The sequence below is a fragment of the Lemur catta genome, chromosome 1, assembly GCF_020740605.2.
Source record: "Lemur catta isolate mLemCat1 chromosome 1, mLemCat1.pri, whole genome shotgun sequence".
Taxonomy (NCBI): Eukaryota; Metazoa; Chordata; class Mammalia; order Primates; family Lemuridae; genus Lemur; species Lemur catta.
In genome coordinates, this window is record NC_059128.1 from 187,653,249 (window position 1) to 187,672,194 (window position 18,946).

The following is an 18,946-nucleotide window of genomic DNA, read 5'->3' on the forward strand; positions in this document are numbered from 1 at the left end:
AATGATACCTCCTTTACAAATTGTCTTTTACTGAATAAATAAACATTAAAATGCAAAATCAGAACAATACCAAGAACATTTATTATTTCAGTAAATAGATGGGATGGGAGAAAAAATGTGTTGCTTGGCAGGAGTGGGTATAGAATTTATTTGCGTAATAAATAAATAAATACAATGGATCACAATTCAGGATCCCAGCTCCACCACCATCTAGCCGTGTGACCTTGGCCAGGTTATTTATCAGCCTCAGTTTTTCATCTTTACAATGAAAATAACAGTATTATCTCTCACAGTAGTTAAATGAGGTAATCCACGTGAAGCACTCAGGGCAGTGCTTTAAATTTAAGTTTCTGTTGCTGCTGCTGTTACTACTTCTGCTACCAGAATAGCTCATCTGACCTTTTAAACAATAATTTAAATGAAAAGTTAGCCTCTATGACCTTCCCCACTGGAAAGGTATTACAAATATTGACTATCAAAACAAAGATTTCTGCAGATATGCAGACATTAGACTAAAACACGTCTGCTTTAAAACATGGTTTCTATCACATAACTACCATTTTGGGTAGTTCATGTTTTAAGACATTCATTTGTTAGTAAGTGACAGAACCTCCCATCTTTTTACTCACTGGAGCCAGGGTAACCATGTGTCAGCAAAATACTGCTTCCCACGCGGCCCACAGCATTCAGTGAGCCGAGTGGGCTCTGGTGTCCTGGGGATAACATTCAGCTGGGCCTTTGTGTCTTCTCAGAGATACGCACAGGCCTGTCCTCCTCCGCTTCCATTCCCTGTCCCCTCTTCTGGTCATTTTCACAGTCCTGCCACACCACAGGTATACCACAAGGTGTATGCACTAAAGCCAGTTACTACCTCTGGCTGGACTCCAAAATGTTGCCAACTTTGAACCATACTGTCAGAAATGTAGAGGTTTACATACAAACTTTTTAGCCAACTTACATGTCTTTAGTACTAGTATTAAATTAGCACTTTTGAACTGTTCCTAGTAACAGTTCATTTATTAAGTGCTTTTAAAGCTTCCTTAGCCCTGTGCTGAGCACAGGTGTCATCTCCCAGATTGTCATGGCTTGCTCCTTCACATCTTTCTTGTCGAAGTATCACCATGTCGGGGATTCTTCCCTGGCTACCCGTTCTGAAATAGTTCCCCTTCCTTCTTCCTACCCCCTTACCCTTGTCTATTTTCTTTTATATTATAGTTTATTTACTTTTTTATTATTCATCTCCCCCATTAAAACTCAAGCCTAATAAGGGAAGAAACTCTTACTCATTTCGTATTCATTGTTCCACACTAATATGGAACAATGCTGGTACATTGAATGTGCTCAAATATTTGAAAAGAGGAGGAGAGGAAGGGAAGAAAGAAAGGAGGGTGGTAGTCTCCCAATCATCTTATGATGTTTAGGATATTATTATCCCCATGTCACAGATGAGAAAACTTAAGCCAAAACAGCTTGAGCCACTTGTCCAAAGCCACACAGCTAATAGGTAGCTGAGACAGGGTTTAACCCAGATAGCCTGAACCCAGAGCCCTTAAAACTAACCACTTAAAGACTTTTAATTTTTTAAGTTACAAAAACTTCTTATAATTTGATATTTTCCCCCATGAAGTTTTATTTTTTAACGGTTATTTTAATGCCCTTTGATTTTCAGTTATTCAACAAATGTTCATTGACTACTTACTAAATAATAGAGCAGACTCTACTAAGTTCTGGAGGTGACACAAAGAAGTATGTCCCCTCTAGCTGGGGAGATGAAGCTTTTACTCACGAAGAGATTAAAATCAGTGCAAGGCAGCATATGCTAAGAGCCAAATGAATTATGGAAGAGGCCCTTTTCTCACAGGTGGCAAGGGAAGGCATCATCAAAAGGTGGGCATTAGGCATGGTCTTACATACAGGAAGGATTCAGAAAAGGTGAGAGCATTCCAGGTGAGAGGAGCTGAATGAGGCAGTCCGTGTGGATTTTGTTTTTAATAAAGCCTAGCCCAATTCACTTGCACTTATTGAAGTATTTAAAGGAAATATTTAATGGAAATTCTTCACTGGTACAGTCACATTAAAGTTATTCCTGATATGGTAAGCAGTTTAATATAAGGTGAGTTTGTCTTGGATCCCATCCAAGGGGGTTGTTATTAGAGACACTTTAAGGAGCCTCATTGACATATATAGCTTGATACTATGCCATGAGCTTCCAGAAGACTAAATAGGCAAACCCTATTCCACTTAAGAAGTTTTCTCATTTTAAAAATTATTTGTGGATATCAGTCCTGGAAATTTTTTCCAGGGATTTTGATCTTATGAACAACCTAAAAACATTGAATTTGGAAGGATTTCTTCTTATGAATGCTTTGCATGCATTTTAAAAGAAACATTTAAAATGTACTGTTTTGAAAGCGAAAAAATACTGCGTGTGGTTAAAATTTGTCTTCATGAGAAATTGTCTGAAAAACTTTAGAATCCCAAGTACAGGATGATTTGTTTGTTTACAAATATTATTGAATAGCCAGCTTTACCATACAAGCTTGTTTGCTTTTTTGTTTGCTATTTTCATTCTTGTAAAGCATTACATTTCAAAGGTTGGGTGTTTTAGTATCTATCTTGCACCATAAAAAGGAATTTCATGGATGTTTCCATTCTTAATTAAAATTTGAGTCAATTTAATATGAAAATAAGATAATTTTTTGTATTCATGTATTTGTAACAATACAATTAGTTTATAATTTTTTTCCTGGAAGAGCAACATAAGTAACTTAGTAACTTTGGGGCCAACTGACCCAAATTCTTTGCAACATAAAATGCATTTTAGCTTTGGAGAAATTCATAAAACATTAATATTCAAAATCAATCAGTTGAAGTTGCCAGTTATCCTGTGAACACATCTTGGGCAATAGTGCCATCTGCTGTTCACAGCCTAGCATTGCTATTAGAGAAGATTGATTTATGTTTGTAATCTATTAAACATAAATGCAATATAGACTAAAATTATCCTTTATTTTGTTTAGCAAGGCCCATCACTTCAAATTTTGGGGCTTTTTTATTATATTTTCAAATGAAAGGTTTATATTGGACCATGTCATCTTTATTAATTTTAAATTTGTATGCCATTTCATAATATTTTAAAAGAAAACTCTGTAAATGTTATAATATGTGATGTTGGTTATAATATAACTTGAAGTAGCAGGAGAGCCTAAATTTTATAACATAACACCAACAATAATAAAAATTTGATTTTAATTTTTCATCACAAAAGGAACAAAATGATTTTCCGTACAGTGAGTTAGTATTGATTTTTGTGCTATGTAGTGACTTGGCTTTCTGGTTCCATTATTTTTCATTTTACTATGAAATATATATCCCTTCAACTGACATCTGACTAACAATATATGGAAGTCATTTTATTTACCAGTAATGTGTTTATTTAAAAAAATCATCAAGTGCTAATGGATTTTTTCATGTTTACCATGTTAATGTTTTAAAATATCCTATTATTTTGATTCTCTCAGTAACTTTATTATTTGTCTTTATTTTTACCTCTTGGCACTGCATATAAACAACAACTAGTTTTAAGTCACATTTTTTCCAATCTTAAAATTGGTACAGGATTTTTAAATGACAAGTTGACATGAGTAACTTAAACTGAATTGAAAACAATGTGATACATGTTATTGATGTATTTTATTCTGCTTCCTAAAATGACAGGGTTATATGCAAAACATACATTTGTGAACACTGATATCAGAATTTTGAATCTGATGTAATTTAAAACGTTTTTATGTTTCTTTTCAGACAGCATAGAGCCAAGCTAGTATAAGGCTGAAAATGTAAATCTCCTATGAATCTTTCAAATTTTAATTTAAATATCACTCTCACAACCCATAAAATGGTTCCCACATTGAAAGATAAAAGCTGTGTCGCTTTATTTTCCTATTGTAAGTGAAGCAAACTGGCTTTCTCCTATGCCTGTCACTTTGTTAGTTCTGAAGATAATGTTCTGTTTTTCTCCAGTCTTTCTCCTTCTTTCTTTTATAATTTCTCCAAAGGTATTTTGTTAAGTATACTGGTCCTTTAACAGGCTTCTATGTAATACTTTTATTTGTATTAGGAGCTGTTTGTATTTCCAAATTTAAAGCTACAAATACAAGCTTTAAACATCAAGTAACTGTTTGTGAGTTCACCTCTGACATTTAATACTAATGATGTGCTTTGCAAATCCAAATGAGAGAATATGTTAGAGAAAAAAAAACCAAAGAGTCCAACAATTGATACATATGAGACATCATCCTGAAGTCATAAATAATGTATTTTGGCTGGGAAATAATCCTACTGAAACTAATTAAGACCTGTACAAATAAATGTTGTTTTCATATTTACATTAAAGTTGGATCACCTGGAATGGTACCCATTGTGACTTTTCTCTGCTCTATTAACACTATTATACATGTAGTTAATTTAAAAATTATCCACTGGTATGGGATGTGTTAACAAATTAGCTGTGCAAAGAATCTTCTTTCATTTCACATGTTCAATTAGTAGTATGTTAAAATCCAGAGGAGCTTTTATTCTAAAGCATGTGGAACTATCTGCTCTTCCATGGCACTCTGATAGTGCCTGCTTTTATGTAGGAAAATGTATTCTTCCAAAAATGGGAGTGTTGGCTGTGATGGCTGCTACTTCCAAGCATTCCATGCATGATTTCTCACATGAGAAAAGACTGGTTACAGCTGTCAGGCAAACATCTTTGGAAGAGCAATCTTTCCTATAAATAAACTGGTGGTCACATAAGACTATATAATTATAAATTGTGATGAGCCAAAAGTTGAGCCAAAGATTTTGTCAGACAATACTAATTTTATTGAATTTATGAAACCAAATTTCTCTTCATGTTTTTTATATTTATCTCTACAGAAACATTTAAAGTTTTCAGGTTAGAGCTGCTGGGATATAAAAATTATTTTGATACATATAACTCCACTTTGTTGTCAAACCATTTTTATAGTTGTTTCTTAGAAAATAAATCCAGCTATTATCTATGAAGTCTCCAAATTTTTAAGTTCCGTAGCTGAATATAAAATGGCTCCTAATTCAACTGTATATTCATATCAGCTTAGAGCAAGAATTTATACAGCAAGGGTGTGAACCATAATGTTAAATTTTTTCTGCCTAGCTAGCATGTGAAACTGCTAAAATACAAAAATACATAATACAAAAATATGAAATGACACGTGCCTGTAGCTGTTTATTAAAGGACTGTTAAAGCAAAAAACTAGAAATAACTCAATTAACCATTAATAGAGCATTAGTGGAAAAAATTACCATAAAGCTACAAAATAGAGTATGATGCAATTATAAAATAGAATGAGGAACTCTCTAAGCTGCTATGGAGTAATAGTGAAGACATATTAAGTAAAAAAAAAAAGGTACTATACACAGGAATATGTTGTGTGCTAAATTTGTGTAAGCAAGAACAGAATATGCACTCTTATATTTTCAGAAATAAACAATGGAAGGATAAACCCAAACCTAATAAAAATGGTTACCTATGGACTGGAGGGAGAACTAGGGGCATAAGATAGGAAAGGAAGCCTCCTTGTTATTAATAGTAATATTTGTCTTGTTATTTTGAAACTAATACATAATCACACATTAGAAAAACCAAATAAGTACTTTTGGTCATATCATTAAGTCCTAAGATTTTTAGAGTGAAAGAAACAATGTGCAAACATAAAAGACTTTAAAAATCCTACAATCTTTAATTTGGTTGGTAGTATCAGCATGAACTCATTAATTTTTTTGTTTCTAAAAATACATATTTAATATCCCACATACTGGAAAGTTTCAGGAACAATGACAATCCAGGAACAGTGAATTCCACTAGTGCCCAGATTGTTGTCTGTAAATATCATTGCCCCACTAAAAGGAGTCTGGGCTGTTTGAAGAAATATCTAATTTCAGTTCTGGGACAGGAGCTGCATAAGATGATGTTGGAACATCTCATCATGTCTTAAGTACTAGGGATCATGTCAAAAGGATGCAGGAGTCAACTTGAAGAGACTCCCACTACCCAAAGGTGAAACAATTTAAGCATCAAAATAGGAAAATTACTACCATGGACTGAAGTACATTAAATATATAAATATTCATGAATTCATAATGGCCATCTTTGGTCACCTTTGAACCAAAATTGATAAAGAGAAAGAATCAAACATTTATTGTAACTTTCCTGTACAGGCTGCATTTCACAGTCACCAAATAGTCAATGAGGAAACATTCTTCATTATAGCAGGATCGAAGCTAATAAATACAGGAATAATTATAGAATTAGAAAATCACCATTTTATAACCTTTAATGGTATAAAGGATCTAAGCAACAAACGATGTTGATAAATTAATTGAATGAAAGATTGATGAAGAACTTTGTAAAGGGGTCAGGCTAACTCACTGTGGACCCACCTAGCAATCTTAACATCATAAAAGCGGGAGAAGTGCATCCCGATGTGATGTGAGAGGAATTGCACAGAACCACCTACGACATGTTCTTTACCAAAAAAAATTGAACCTAACTATAATCAAGCCTGTCGGTCTAATTACTGGTTTACACAAAATATGGGCGATACAGGAACATGTTAAATGACACCATGTGGATACAATCAGCTGGATCCAGAATGTGGAAATTTTTACAGGATAAATGATTCAAGATCCTTAATTAATAAATGGCAGTGAAAGAGAAGAGTGATGGATTGTAAGTGATAAGAAAGAGACTTAAGATACTTATCAACCACGAGCAATGTGTGGACCTTGTTTGGATCCTTTTTCAAACAAACCAACTATAGGAAGACAGACTTTTTTTAAACAATCAGTGAAAATTAAACATGGACTATGTGAATGAAAGGAGTTATCAATAATATTTTTAGGTGTGAAAATGGTATTGTAGTTAAGTTGTTTTTTTCTAATTGTTATCTGTTTAGAGATGCATACTAAAATAAATACTTAGGGGTAACATAGTATGATCTGGGATTTACTTTTTTTTTTTTTTTTTTGAGACTGGGTCTCACTGTGTCAAACAGGCTAGAGCGCAGTGGCATTATCATCATCATAGTTCCCTGCAACCTAAAGCTCATGGGCTCAAGCAGTCCTCCTGCCTCAGCCTTCCGAGTAGCTGGAACTACAGGCATGCATCACCCACACCCAGCTAATTTTTCTATTTTTTGTAAAGATGATGTCTCACTCTTGCTCAGGCTGGTCTTGAACTCCTGGCTTCAAATAATCCTCATGCAACAGCTGCTCAAAGTGTTGGGATTACAGGCATGAGCCACTGCACCCAGCCAGGAATTTATTTTTAAATACTCTAAGTCCACCCAAAAAAATTGAGGTGGGGATAGATAGATTGAATATAATAAGAATAATAGAAACTGAATGATTGTAAAAGCTGAGTGATGGGTACAGGAGGATTCACTGTGATCTTACTCCTTTTATTAATATATGAATTTTCATAATAAAGTGTTAAATAAAAGTTTAAAAGAGGCCTCCCACCAGATTAGCTGGGATCATCATAGCAGTGCCTTCTCAGCAATGGTTTAGGTTTGGGGTAAGAGTCTTAGTTTGTAGGAATGTTGTATTTATGGATCTCAAGGGGAAAAAGTTTCTTGTTATAGCTTATCTATAATGTCTTTTCATCCAGTTAAATATCATAATAGTAACATTTCTTCATAGAAAGAAAGAACATTGTTTAGGTATAGTGCTGTTAACAAGCCTACACCAAAAACACTGACATTATACCCTCTTTTTTAGACCAAGCCACCCTGGTAGAACAAGTAAAAAGAGTAAAAGAAATTGAAGCTATTGAAAGTGATTCTTTTGTCCAGCAGTCATTCAGATCAAGTAAAGAAGTCAAAAAGGTAAGTTTTCATCCAGGAATTATGAATAAACTTTTGGTTCCAACTGAAGAGTTGCTTTATTAATGGATTTTACTTAAATGTAAGTGCTGCTTCTGATAGATGAAAGAGAGAGAGTGTCAGACATGTTATTGAGAGAGAGAGAATTAAGCAGTGAGAATTATCTCAAATTTAACTTGTATATAAAAAATATACTGTAAAAATGTATCTGATGTCATTTTTATTTTAGAATTCACCAAGAAGACAAATTAAGATGTCAACATGATGGTTCTTTAACAATAATATGCATTTCATGAACATATACAGTTTTCTTGTCAATTGTATACATCTGCTTTTTGAAGTGACTTGCTAGAGAAAAGTTAGAAAAGAGCTTTAATGATAAAACTAATATCTCCATTCTTCGCCCAGATGGTTATCACTTATTCAACTCTAGTAAAAGGAGCTTTGATTGACATTTTATTTCTGTTGAATATTTCATGTATTCTTTCATTTATTAGTTGGCCTACTTTTAGGAATTATGTCCCTTGGGTAGGAAAAGGCATTCTAGAAAATACACATATTCTTTAATAACGTTCATATAACAAAGACTTGGTTATAGTTATCACTTATTCTAAAATACTGTACATCTGTAAATGTATTCATGGCTGTATAATATCCTGCTGATGTAGCCTGCTGAATGTATCATAATTCATTTATTTTCCCACTGATATTAGATATTTAAGTAGTTGTAAGTTCAGAGATATTACATACATGTTTATTATCTTCTTAAAAAAAATTTTCAAGATGGAGTTATTTGTTAAATGTTAACATTGTTTATTTTAACAGGTTCCCAAAGTCACTCTTCAAAAACATTGTACCAATTCAAATTCCACCTAAAAGTGCAAGGAGATGTCTGCCTCTCATTCTGTAGTTAACACCAAATCCTGTCAGACTTTTTCATGTTTACTGACCTGATAGGTGAAAATGGGCCTGTTGTTTCCATTAGCACTTCTTTTCTTATTAGTGAGATAAAAGTCTTTTCAATTACCATGTACTTTAAAAAATAAGTCATTCAGGAAAAATGTATTGAGCCTATGCTACATGCCAGGCACAGGACTAGATATGCCTTGGATAATCCACAGTCCCTGCATTGTCATTTTGTTGATTTCTTTTGATGATTTATAGTTTGCTACCACAAAGCCTAAAAAAGTAAAGCTGTGAAATGGACATTTATAAATACAATTGCCTATTTTATTTAATATCTTACTCTTACATATTGTAAGGCCATTCATATATCCTAATAGAATTACTGTAACTTATTTTAAAATTCACTTTCCTAATATTTGTTTTCTGAAATTCACCCTGACTTCTCAGTTTTCATTGGACTCTCTGATGATAAACTAATACTTTCTTTCTGTGGAAATGCTTATTCCTCCATAGTCAATACACTGGGTTTTCTTTTAAACAACTTTTTCCCATTTGGTACTAATTATTGATATTTCTCTTTAAACTTATTTTTAATTAAATGCCTCTCCTCCAAAAAAGAATGCGTTGAAAGGTAGGAAGTGGTGCCGGCAGGAGAATTTGCTAAAAAGCCTCAGGAGATGGCATTTACCTTGGCAAATGTACAATAATCTAAAGTCTTAGCCCTCTAACACTGTACTTTTATTAGTCACTACACTTTGAAATGATCAGAAGAGCAGTGATGGACTAACAATGAATAAATTCACACTCTACTGAAATATCAAACAGAAGGACAGTTTATTACTTTAGAAAGTGATATCCCTTTCTAGATTCTAAAATGTCTGTGTCTGCAATATAAGGTAAGGATTCAGGATGCCCAAGAAGCTGAATTATTTATCAGGAGATTACTTAGCAAAGGGAGGTAAATTATCTTGAGGACTATTTCATCCAGATCATGGAGAAATATGATGGATTATCCCTAATACATAGCAAGGATTGAAGGATAAATTACCCATGACCCTAGTTTCAACATTATTTTCTCCTGAACAGTTCTTCATACTTTGGTATAAAGTTCGTATCTCTGAAAAAGACCTTTTCATGCTAGTCACCCCTTCAGTTGGTACAGTCTTTCTTTAGCTGTGTTAATTCTACTAATTAAGCTAGGGAGCTGTTACCAGAAAAGTAGCTATTATCAATGACATACTAGGCACTGTATCTCCTGCAACACATATTGACTTAGCTAGTTTAACTCTCTGAAATTATATTTCTCTTGTCTGAATAGAGAATCTGATAGCCCCTGATAGATCATTAACTTTAGAAACTAAGACACAGCTTATTTTCAAACTGTTATACAAAATAAGCTTAGTGTCAGTTATTCAGCCTTAATATTATTATGTCTGGCACATACCCACTTATGTTCAAAAGGAGAGTAAATAACTCTATGCAACATGGTCTTTTGTTCTTACACTTGGAAGGGCATTTTAAAAAGTATTTAATAATTTTTCCAAACCTCACCACCAGGTGGCAGTGCTACTCAAAGCCAGATGTTTGATAGTGGCCATGTTGAGGTTTTGTTTATCTCTTATAGTTTTCTTCACTTAAATAAAGAAGCAATTAGTGGTTCTTTCCACAAATTTTTAAATTACCCATTATTAAATAATTGTTTCCACGTGCTTACCCTAACCTGAGAGCTTCACCTTATTAAAGGAGTGTAAGTACTTCTTAAGGAAAATATTAGTATACTATGTAGTTAAAAACAGAATGAGATTACTTGGTTTATATAATGGAATGTTTTCTGTGCCATCTGAAGAAGTGGGATCCACATCTTTGGCAACGAGAATAATAGCACTCTGCATCTTTTCAAGGCAGTTAAACGTGCACAGCCAGTCCCCTGCTAAGCCCTATCACAGAATGGCTACAATACACAAAATAACATGGCTCATGCAGTCTCTGTAAGGCAATATAGACTACCAAAAATCCATGTCCTCACCCTCTTGGATTAGCATACCTCCCACTTTCCCCTATGCAGAATATTGGACTTTACTGTTAAATGTCTTCAGTTTTATAAAGGGTCAATAGAATATCACTTAGGGCCGTGAGCCTTCTAGGCCCAGTGTGTGGGAGACATACAAATGTTTGAGACCTGAGGGAAAAAATGTTGGCTTCAAAATGTTAATATAAGAAGAAAGCTGCCAAATTGAATTTAGTAAATGTCTTTAAATGTCTATAAAAATTAGCATTACGATTAACATTAATTGTTAGATTTGGTATTCATAAATATCTCCACACTTGAAAATAATTTGTAGAATAGATTTCTCTTACTTTGCAAGAATTCCTGAACACATAATGACAACTGCCCAGATATCTAGCCTTCAAGGCCCATTTGTCCGCAAGAATATAAATCTCTCCTATGGATGCAGACCAGCTTCTGTTAGCATAAAAATTAGAGTATTTTTAGTTGAATAAAATATTTTACATGCCTTAAAAAAAATGAATCTTCACATCATCACCTCTGAAATAGCTCGGAATTTGTCTCTTCTCAACTCTCCACGGCCACCACCCTCATCTGTCATCTCACTCTAGCTATTGTGGTAGCCAACTGATTGTTCTTCCTGTTTTTCATTTTGCATTTCTATGGTCTAGGACCCACACAGCAGCCAGAAAAATCTTTTTCAAGAACTAATTAGATTTCCACCACCTACTGTCACACAATAACTGGTACCAAGGTTACCTTCCCACCGTAAACAACTATAGAATTTGACAAGATGTGTGAGGCATTGTGTTCAAGCATAGAACAATAGGCAGTGCAGGATTCTTGAGAGAAGGGAAACAAAAAGTGAGCTCCGAAATTACCCTGGCTTTCTGCCTGGGAGCACTTTCCGGCTATGGGGCTGGGAGGTAATACCCAAGCAGAGTGGTGGTATGGCTCAGTTAAGGAAGAAATGACCCAAGTTCTGGGCTGCAATGTCCAGCTGTCCCTTTTGCTCACTGTATACCAGCTCCTCTGGCCTTGTTTCTGATCTTCAAACACACCAAGCTCTTCTCTCTTAGGATCTTTGTACTCAAGGTTCCTCTGGCCGAAGCATTCTTCCTCTTCCTCTTCACATGCCCAGCTCCTTCTCATTCTTCAGGTCATAAATTTCACCCCCTGAGAGATGCTGTCCCTAGTCACCCAATCTAAAGTACATGTTTCCCCTCCCTAATCTTGTCCCCTCCCTGATCCCCATCATTCTGTATATCAGCACCTTATTCATTCCTTTATGTCACATGCTACTGAGTACCCAGTGCTTAGCAAGTAGTAATGCTCAATAAATACTGGTTATATAGGTGGACCTCCAATTCTAAAACAAATTAATCTAAGAAACAATTAACCAATTCATACATATCTTATTCCCTAGATATTTTTCCCAGTGATATCTGTTTTGTGCTTCATTCAGCAAGGTGGATATTCAGAAGTAGATAAGTCAAAAGAAAATGGAAATTGAAAAACGATAGGTATAGAACAAATATCTGTACAAAAAGACTACATAGTAGAATTCATCTCCCATTCATCTATTTTTTATTGTTTTACCTTTTAATTTCAGGTTCTTATCTAATCCATTTTATATTATCCCTGCAACCCTGCTGCTAATCAGTCACTTCCCTGGCAACCTTCTTTCTCAGGGAAGAAAATATTGAAATTTACCTGAGTAAGCACTAAGTAAATTTTACTGATTAAGGAGCCTTCAAGGCAGAAATAATGATTTATTAGTCTTTGGTCACCAACACTTAGTACGGTGCCCTGGCACATGGTGAATACTCAGTAAATGTGGGGAAAATTGAGTGTCTTCAGTTTGCAAGATGGTATAAGAAATCCTAGAGTTTTATTTTTTGCCAAAGATATGACATACCTTTTTTCAAACTTTTATTTTTTAAATGTTTTAAGTAACCTTAAAAGATAACCTTTGAATCCATCAACTGATGAATGGATAAATAAAATGTGGTAAATATCATACAATTGAATATTATTTGGAAATAAAGAATATGAAATACTGATGCACACTGTAACACGGATGACCCTTAAAAACATTATGCTAAGTAAAAGAACCAGTCATAAAAGACCACATATTGTACGATTCCTTTTGTAGGAAATATCCAGAATAGGCAAATCCATACAGAAAGTAGATTGGTGGTTGCCTAGGAAGGTTGGGAGAAATAGGAGTGATTGCTAATGGGTATGGAGTTTTGGCAAGGATGGTAAAAATGTTCTAAAGTTGGTTTTGGTAGTAGTTTCAGAACTCTGTGGATATGCTAAAAGCCATTGAATTATATACTTTAAATGGGTAAATTGTATAGTATGTGAATTCTATCTCAATAAGGACATTATTTTTTTAAAAAGATAAGGTAACCTTTGAATTTGCTTTTTATACCTAAAGAGGCCAACTAAATTCTAGAGATTTGTTGCAAGCTTATTTTGATTAATAGAATTTTGGTATATGAAATATATATATTTCAATAATATAGACTCATAAGCAGCAATTTCTTAAGAAAAATGTGTTGATCATAAGAAATGATAAACATTTCCCCAACTTTTTGTATTTGTTTGTTGTAGAAATAATTGTTTCTCATTCAGTATTGAAGGTTCTTTTTGAGATGGGTGTCATCTCAAAGGAAACTAACTGAACAATTATTATTCAAAATCAGAAATATTATTAAATCAAAATTCTAATTTTGTTAAAATTAATATGTGTTGTGTCTTTCAGTCAGTGGAACCTAGTGAAGTGAAACATGCAACCTCAACCTCAGGACCAGCAACAGCAGTTGCTGATTCACCCAGTATTGAGAAAGAAATAGATGCTAGCAGCATCCCTACTTCTATCAAGTACCAAGATGACAATTCTCTGGCCCATCCAAATGTAAGATCCTTAAGCCTTAAGAATGTCTGTTGTCATCACCTAAGAGCACATTTAGGAATAACATTAATCGGGTGTTGGGCAGATGTGGGGGGGGAGGGGATGGGTGTGCACATACGTAATGAGTGCGATGCGCACCGTCTAGGGATGGACACTCTTGAAGCTCTGACTCAGGGGGCGGGGTGGGGGGAGCAAGGGCAATATACGTAACCTAAACTTTTGTACCTCCATCATATGCTGACAAAAAAAAAAAAAAAGAATGTCCGTTGAAGTCTAATTAACTGAAATTAATTCAAACTTTTGCCCTTTTGTGCTGACACCAAGAAGATCATTGGAGGAAACAGCTTCCTGTGTTCCTACTTGCCAAAAATAGACAGCTGGCCCTGTTATATATATTTGAATCCAGTATGGTCCAACTCATGTTGCCTGACTTCTAGAAGTATTCTTTCTGTGGTTAAGAAAAATAGGCAAAGAGAAGAGTTTTTTAAAAAATCTGGGACTAAAAGTTCGAATTCTGGCTTAGCTCTAGTTTGTTCATTGACTGTGAGCATGTCACTAACATCATATTTTGCTGTCTTCTGTGAAATGGTGTAATTCCACAGTCTCAGACAAGTTGTGGGAAATTAACTTCACACGAATACAAGGTGAAAAACTGTTAACCAATGGTGCTGATGCTAGTTAGCCCTTTTACTCTAAGACTTTTCTGAGCATTATTAATTCCAAATAGAAGGTCTTTAATCAAGAAGACGTCAAAAGTTAAACCGTATCCAAATCTTGTACTGAGAGATGCATTCTATAAAGGTAATTTGTATCATATTAGGTCAGATCCAAGTTAATAGCAGACAGTAACATTTTTCCTTTTTCTCTTCTTATTTCAGTTATTTGTTGAGAAAGCTGAGGCTGAAGAAAAGTGGTTCAAGAGGTTAATTGCGCTCCGACAAGAAAGACTAATGGGCAGTCCTGTAGCCTGAGAAATATACATGTGGTTAAGTTGACAGTAACATTGGAAATTTAGGTTTTTAAACCCCAATATTAACTTTTTACTCATAAAAGGAATTTAGTTGATTATATTAAAAGGTAATCTCATTTCATGCTTCTCTCATATAGGCTTGAATATTTGTTGATTTGAACTAACTCATACATTGTAAATAAAATTAGTATAAAATTTAAGAATGCATGAAAATGTTATGCAGTTAATAAAGCTAATCATTAAAAAGTCAATATTAAAATAAATGATACACAGTAGTGTTTTTTAGTGCAATTAAAAAAATGTCATGTTGTCATTTAAAGACACAATTTTGAGTAATCATGCATATATAAGGATCAAATTATATGTTATAAATATGAGATTTCATCTTCTATGTACTATGAAATCATTTTTAAATCTTTTATTTTACCTTACTGCAAATTTTTAGGCACAGTGAAAAGCACCCTAAACAGTCTAAGCAGAATGTGCATGTTAAACTTAAAGGAATAACATGCTTATTGAAAAAATTTCTTGAAACTTAAATAAATTGAGATGGACTTCCACTGGGATGGTTGCTCCTTTGAAACATGTTAGCAAATCCCAGCTCATTCTTGTAGAAATCATATGTTCATGCTCGACCTAACTAGTTGGCCAAATACCCATGATGGGGAAATCATTTCTGAGGAAAGTGGTAAGAGCCCCCACTTGAGTCTTACTTAACCAACTACTATTCCCTGTGGAGAAAGCCCGCTACTGTTGTTTTGATAGGGCTGTCTACCATTGTAGAATCCCCTGCTCTAGTAGCTAAATGACAATCAACTATGCATTCCATACCAGACATGTTAGAGATAAGGACTTTTAGGCCTTGCTTTATAAAACTAGTTTTTAACAGCTGACATGAATATTTCCCTTTGCTATTTTGTTCTGTTGTCCAGTCTCACTCTAATTTATTATAGTTTCTATGAAGACTGTAGCTCAGAACACAAGATAAGCATGAAAAGTCCTCAAGACAGGATTAGCAACATATGGGTCATTTTAATGTTGTCTTTTTTATATTTCTACAAGAACTAAAATTCTAACCTCTGTTGAAAATGAAAAATATAAAGAACTTACACTAAATTGCAAATGGTCTGGAAAAAAGACTGATGATGAAATATTTGTTTTTATACATACATGTTTTCCTGTTCCAAATAAATGCTGATGTTCTTTTTTTGTTAGCTATAAATAAAAGTGCCCAGTATTAACTCAGGTTTGTGTGGTTTTTAATACAGATAAACCAAATTTTAGTGACTTAAAGGGATTATAGTTTCTGAAATATTTTGTATTTCATTCTTTGTATAACTTATAAACTATAAAAGTACTGTCACCTCTTGGAAAGTATATTTTAGTAGTCTGGAAAAGAATATGGATTTTCATTTGGGCCACTCGTGATTCTCCAGAGAACCTGGGCTAGGTAGTTTTCTCAATATGCTTGACCTTCCTTATCTATGAAAAAGTGAAGGCCAGGCACGGTGGCTCACGCCTGTAATCCTAGCACTCTGGGAGGCCAAGGCAGGAGGATCATTTGAGCTCAGGAGTTTGAGACCAGCCTGAGCAAGAGCGAGTCCCCATCTGTACTAAAAAAAAAAAAATACAAAGAAATTAGCTGGACAACTAAAAATACGTAGAAAAAATTAGCTGGGCATGGTGGTGCATGCCTGTAGTCCCGGCTACTAGGGAGGCTGAGGCAGAAGGATAGCTTGACCCCAGGAGTTTGAGGTTGCTGTGAGCCAAGCTGACACCATGGCACTCTAGCCTGGGCAACAAAGTGAGACTCTGTCTCAAAAAAGAAAGAAAGAAAGAGAGAGAGAGAGAGAGAGAGAGGGAGAGAGAGAGAGAGAGAGAGAGAGAGAGAGAGAAAGTGAAAATATGGGCTACTTTAATTATATTTAAAACCAGTATTTGTCTGCTGCAAGTACCCCAAATACAGAAGCTTGAACTGCAATATATTTGTATTTTAAAGCTAAAATTTTCATAGAGAATAGAAAATCAAGTTTTTTTAAATGAACTAAACTATGATCCCTGCAGGAACTCAATGACTACTTCCCTCCTTCCTGATTTTCAACATGATTCACTTTGATATATTGTTAACTTTGTTTACCTGCATTCCTATCAAAGACCACAATATTACCACACAAGCCAAATCAAATTTAATGAGAAATACTTCATAGAACACTATCAAACATATTACCAAACTCAAGCTAGGTGATGCATCCTGGCCTTCTTTAATATCCTAATATAATGAGCGTATAAAACAGAACAATCCCTTTCATGTCACTTGATTAATGATAATAATTTGGACTTACCTGAGACCTCAAATGTTTTTTGAAACATTGATTTCTTACAAAATGATGGATACTAATAATATAAGTTGGGGGCCAGGCGCGGTGGCTCACGCCTGTAATCCTAACCCTCTGGGAGGCCGAGGCGGGTGGATCGCTCGAGGTCAGGAGTTCGAGACCAGCCTGAGCGAGACCTCGTCTCTACTAAAAATAGAAATAAAAATTATCTGGACAACTAAAAATATATATAGAAAAAAAATTAGCCAGGCATGGTGGCGCATGCCTGTAGTCCCAGCTACTCGGGAGGCTGAGGCAATAGGATCGCTTAAGCCCAGGAGTTTGAGGTTGCTGTGAGCTAGGCTGACGCCACAGCACTCACTCTAGCCCGGGCAACAAAGTGAGACTCTGTCTCAAAAAAAATAATAATAATAATAATAATAATAAGTTGGGTTTTCGTTTCTGACTACTGAATGCATTCTCAGGGAAAATGAAATAAAACTATTGTTTCTGGCACTCCCTAGTTATGAGGAGGCAGATACCTAAAGACACGAGGACAGAACACTTTGAGGTATTCACCTACTTTGCTTCAGCATCCCAACATGTGAAATGAGCATGCTAATAGTAGACCTGCTTGCTTTGATTTTTCATTAAAATGGCATAAAAGAAAGCCCTTCATAGAAAAGGATACTGTTTATGCCAAGGGAACATTTTGACACAATAGACAACTTAATGAAATATGGAATCAATAGTTGCATAAGTAATGATTTGAAAAGCTACACTCCAACTTCAGTGTTTTTCTTATGTGTGTTCTTGAACTGCCAAGGTCAATAGTCCCCATCCCAGCTTTGTCCTCAGCCTTCCCTGATCTGCCAACACTGTAAGAAACCTTACTTGCTCTGTGGTTAGTGACCTACTATCTGCTAACTTGGGGAGTCTCGGGTCTTCTGCACAGTCAGATTTACCCATTTATTCATTAACATTGTTTTGAGTACCTAGTTCATGCTGGGCACACCTGGGGAATCCACGGGGGAATCTAATGGGGATTCTGCCTTCAAGAGGCTTAGTTATGAAGCCCAGACATGTAAATGATGTAGGAGATATAGTACTTAGTGGCATAGGAGAGGACTTGGTTGCAAAGATTACAGAAATTACTCTGAGTTAGAAAATTAAGGAAGACTTCATGGAAGAAATCACAACTGAACTAAGATTTGAAGAAGGCAACTGAAGCCACAGGAATTCAAAGTCACCCACTTGCATGTGTTGATAGCCACCCTAGAAGGCTGGCAACTGCTACAGTTCCAACCTAAGAACAGAGTCCCTCTCATAAGGACCCAGGTGACCCTGCTCACTCAATCTTATCAAAAATCCAGGCAAAGTTTTAGGTTCCTGGTAATCCTCTGACTCTCTCTGACCATTTTTTTTTTTTCATTTGGTGGAAAATCACCTGAATAAGACAAGTCTTCATTTGGCCATAAGCTTTAACAATTTTGCATTAGTGCAACTTGTCAACCAAGATGACATGAGGTTCTGCAGTGATAGCTGAAAAGAGACTTTCGATGCCTCTAAGAAGGAACTACATCTGCCAGTAAGGGCTTGCACAGCCAAGTGCACCACTGTGTGTTCCCTGATACTCTCTGTTTTTCTACCATGTACTATTATAGGAAGCATTGTTTTGGAGCTAAAAAATGCAATTCATTTGCCTGTGGTTAGGTCCCTTCCCAAATTTTCCTTTGGTTTGGCCATTAAGTGAAAATCTTTAAGTGAGCAAATAAAATAGTAACAAAAACTAGAAATGAAACAAGACAGGACATTTTTGGCCACTAACCTGTGGATGAGTTAATCTGGAATGTTTGCACCCATGTTAATTTTTCCTTTCCTCCTTTCCCTTCCCCAAAATTCCATGTGAATATTACA

At 35.1% G+C, this 18,946-nt stretch overlaps 1 protein-coding gene across 1 annotated transcript in view; it reads left to right on the forward strand.

Annotated features, from left to right (window-relative positions):
• Positions 1-15,959, forward strand: part of RSRC1 (arginine and serine rich coiled-coil 1) — a 399,121-nt gene extending 383,162 nt beyond the window's left edge. Inside the window, exons 8-10 of the mRNA XM_045562125.1 lie at positions 7,807-7,913; positions 13,595-13,747; positions 14,623-15,959. Of these exons, the coding sequence (XP_045418081.1) occupies positions 7,807-7,913; positions 13,595-13,747; positions 14,623-14,715 (353 nt within the window). The 3' untranslated portion in view covers positions 14,716-15,959. The remainder of the gene's footprint in view (positions 1-7,806; positions 7,914-13,594; positions 13,748-14,622) is intronic.
• The last annotated feature ends 2,987 nt before the right edge of the window (positions 15,960-18,946 follow it).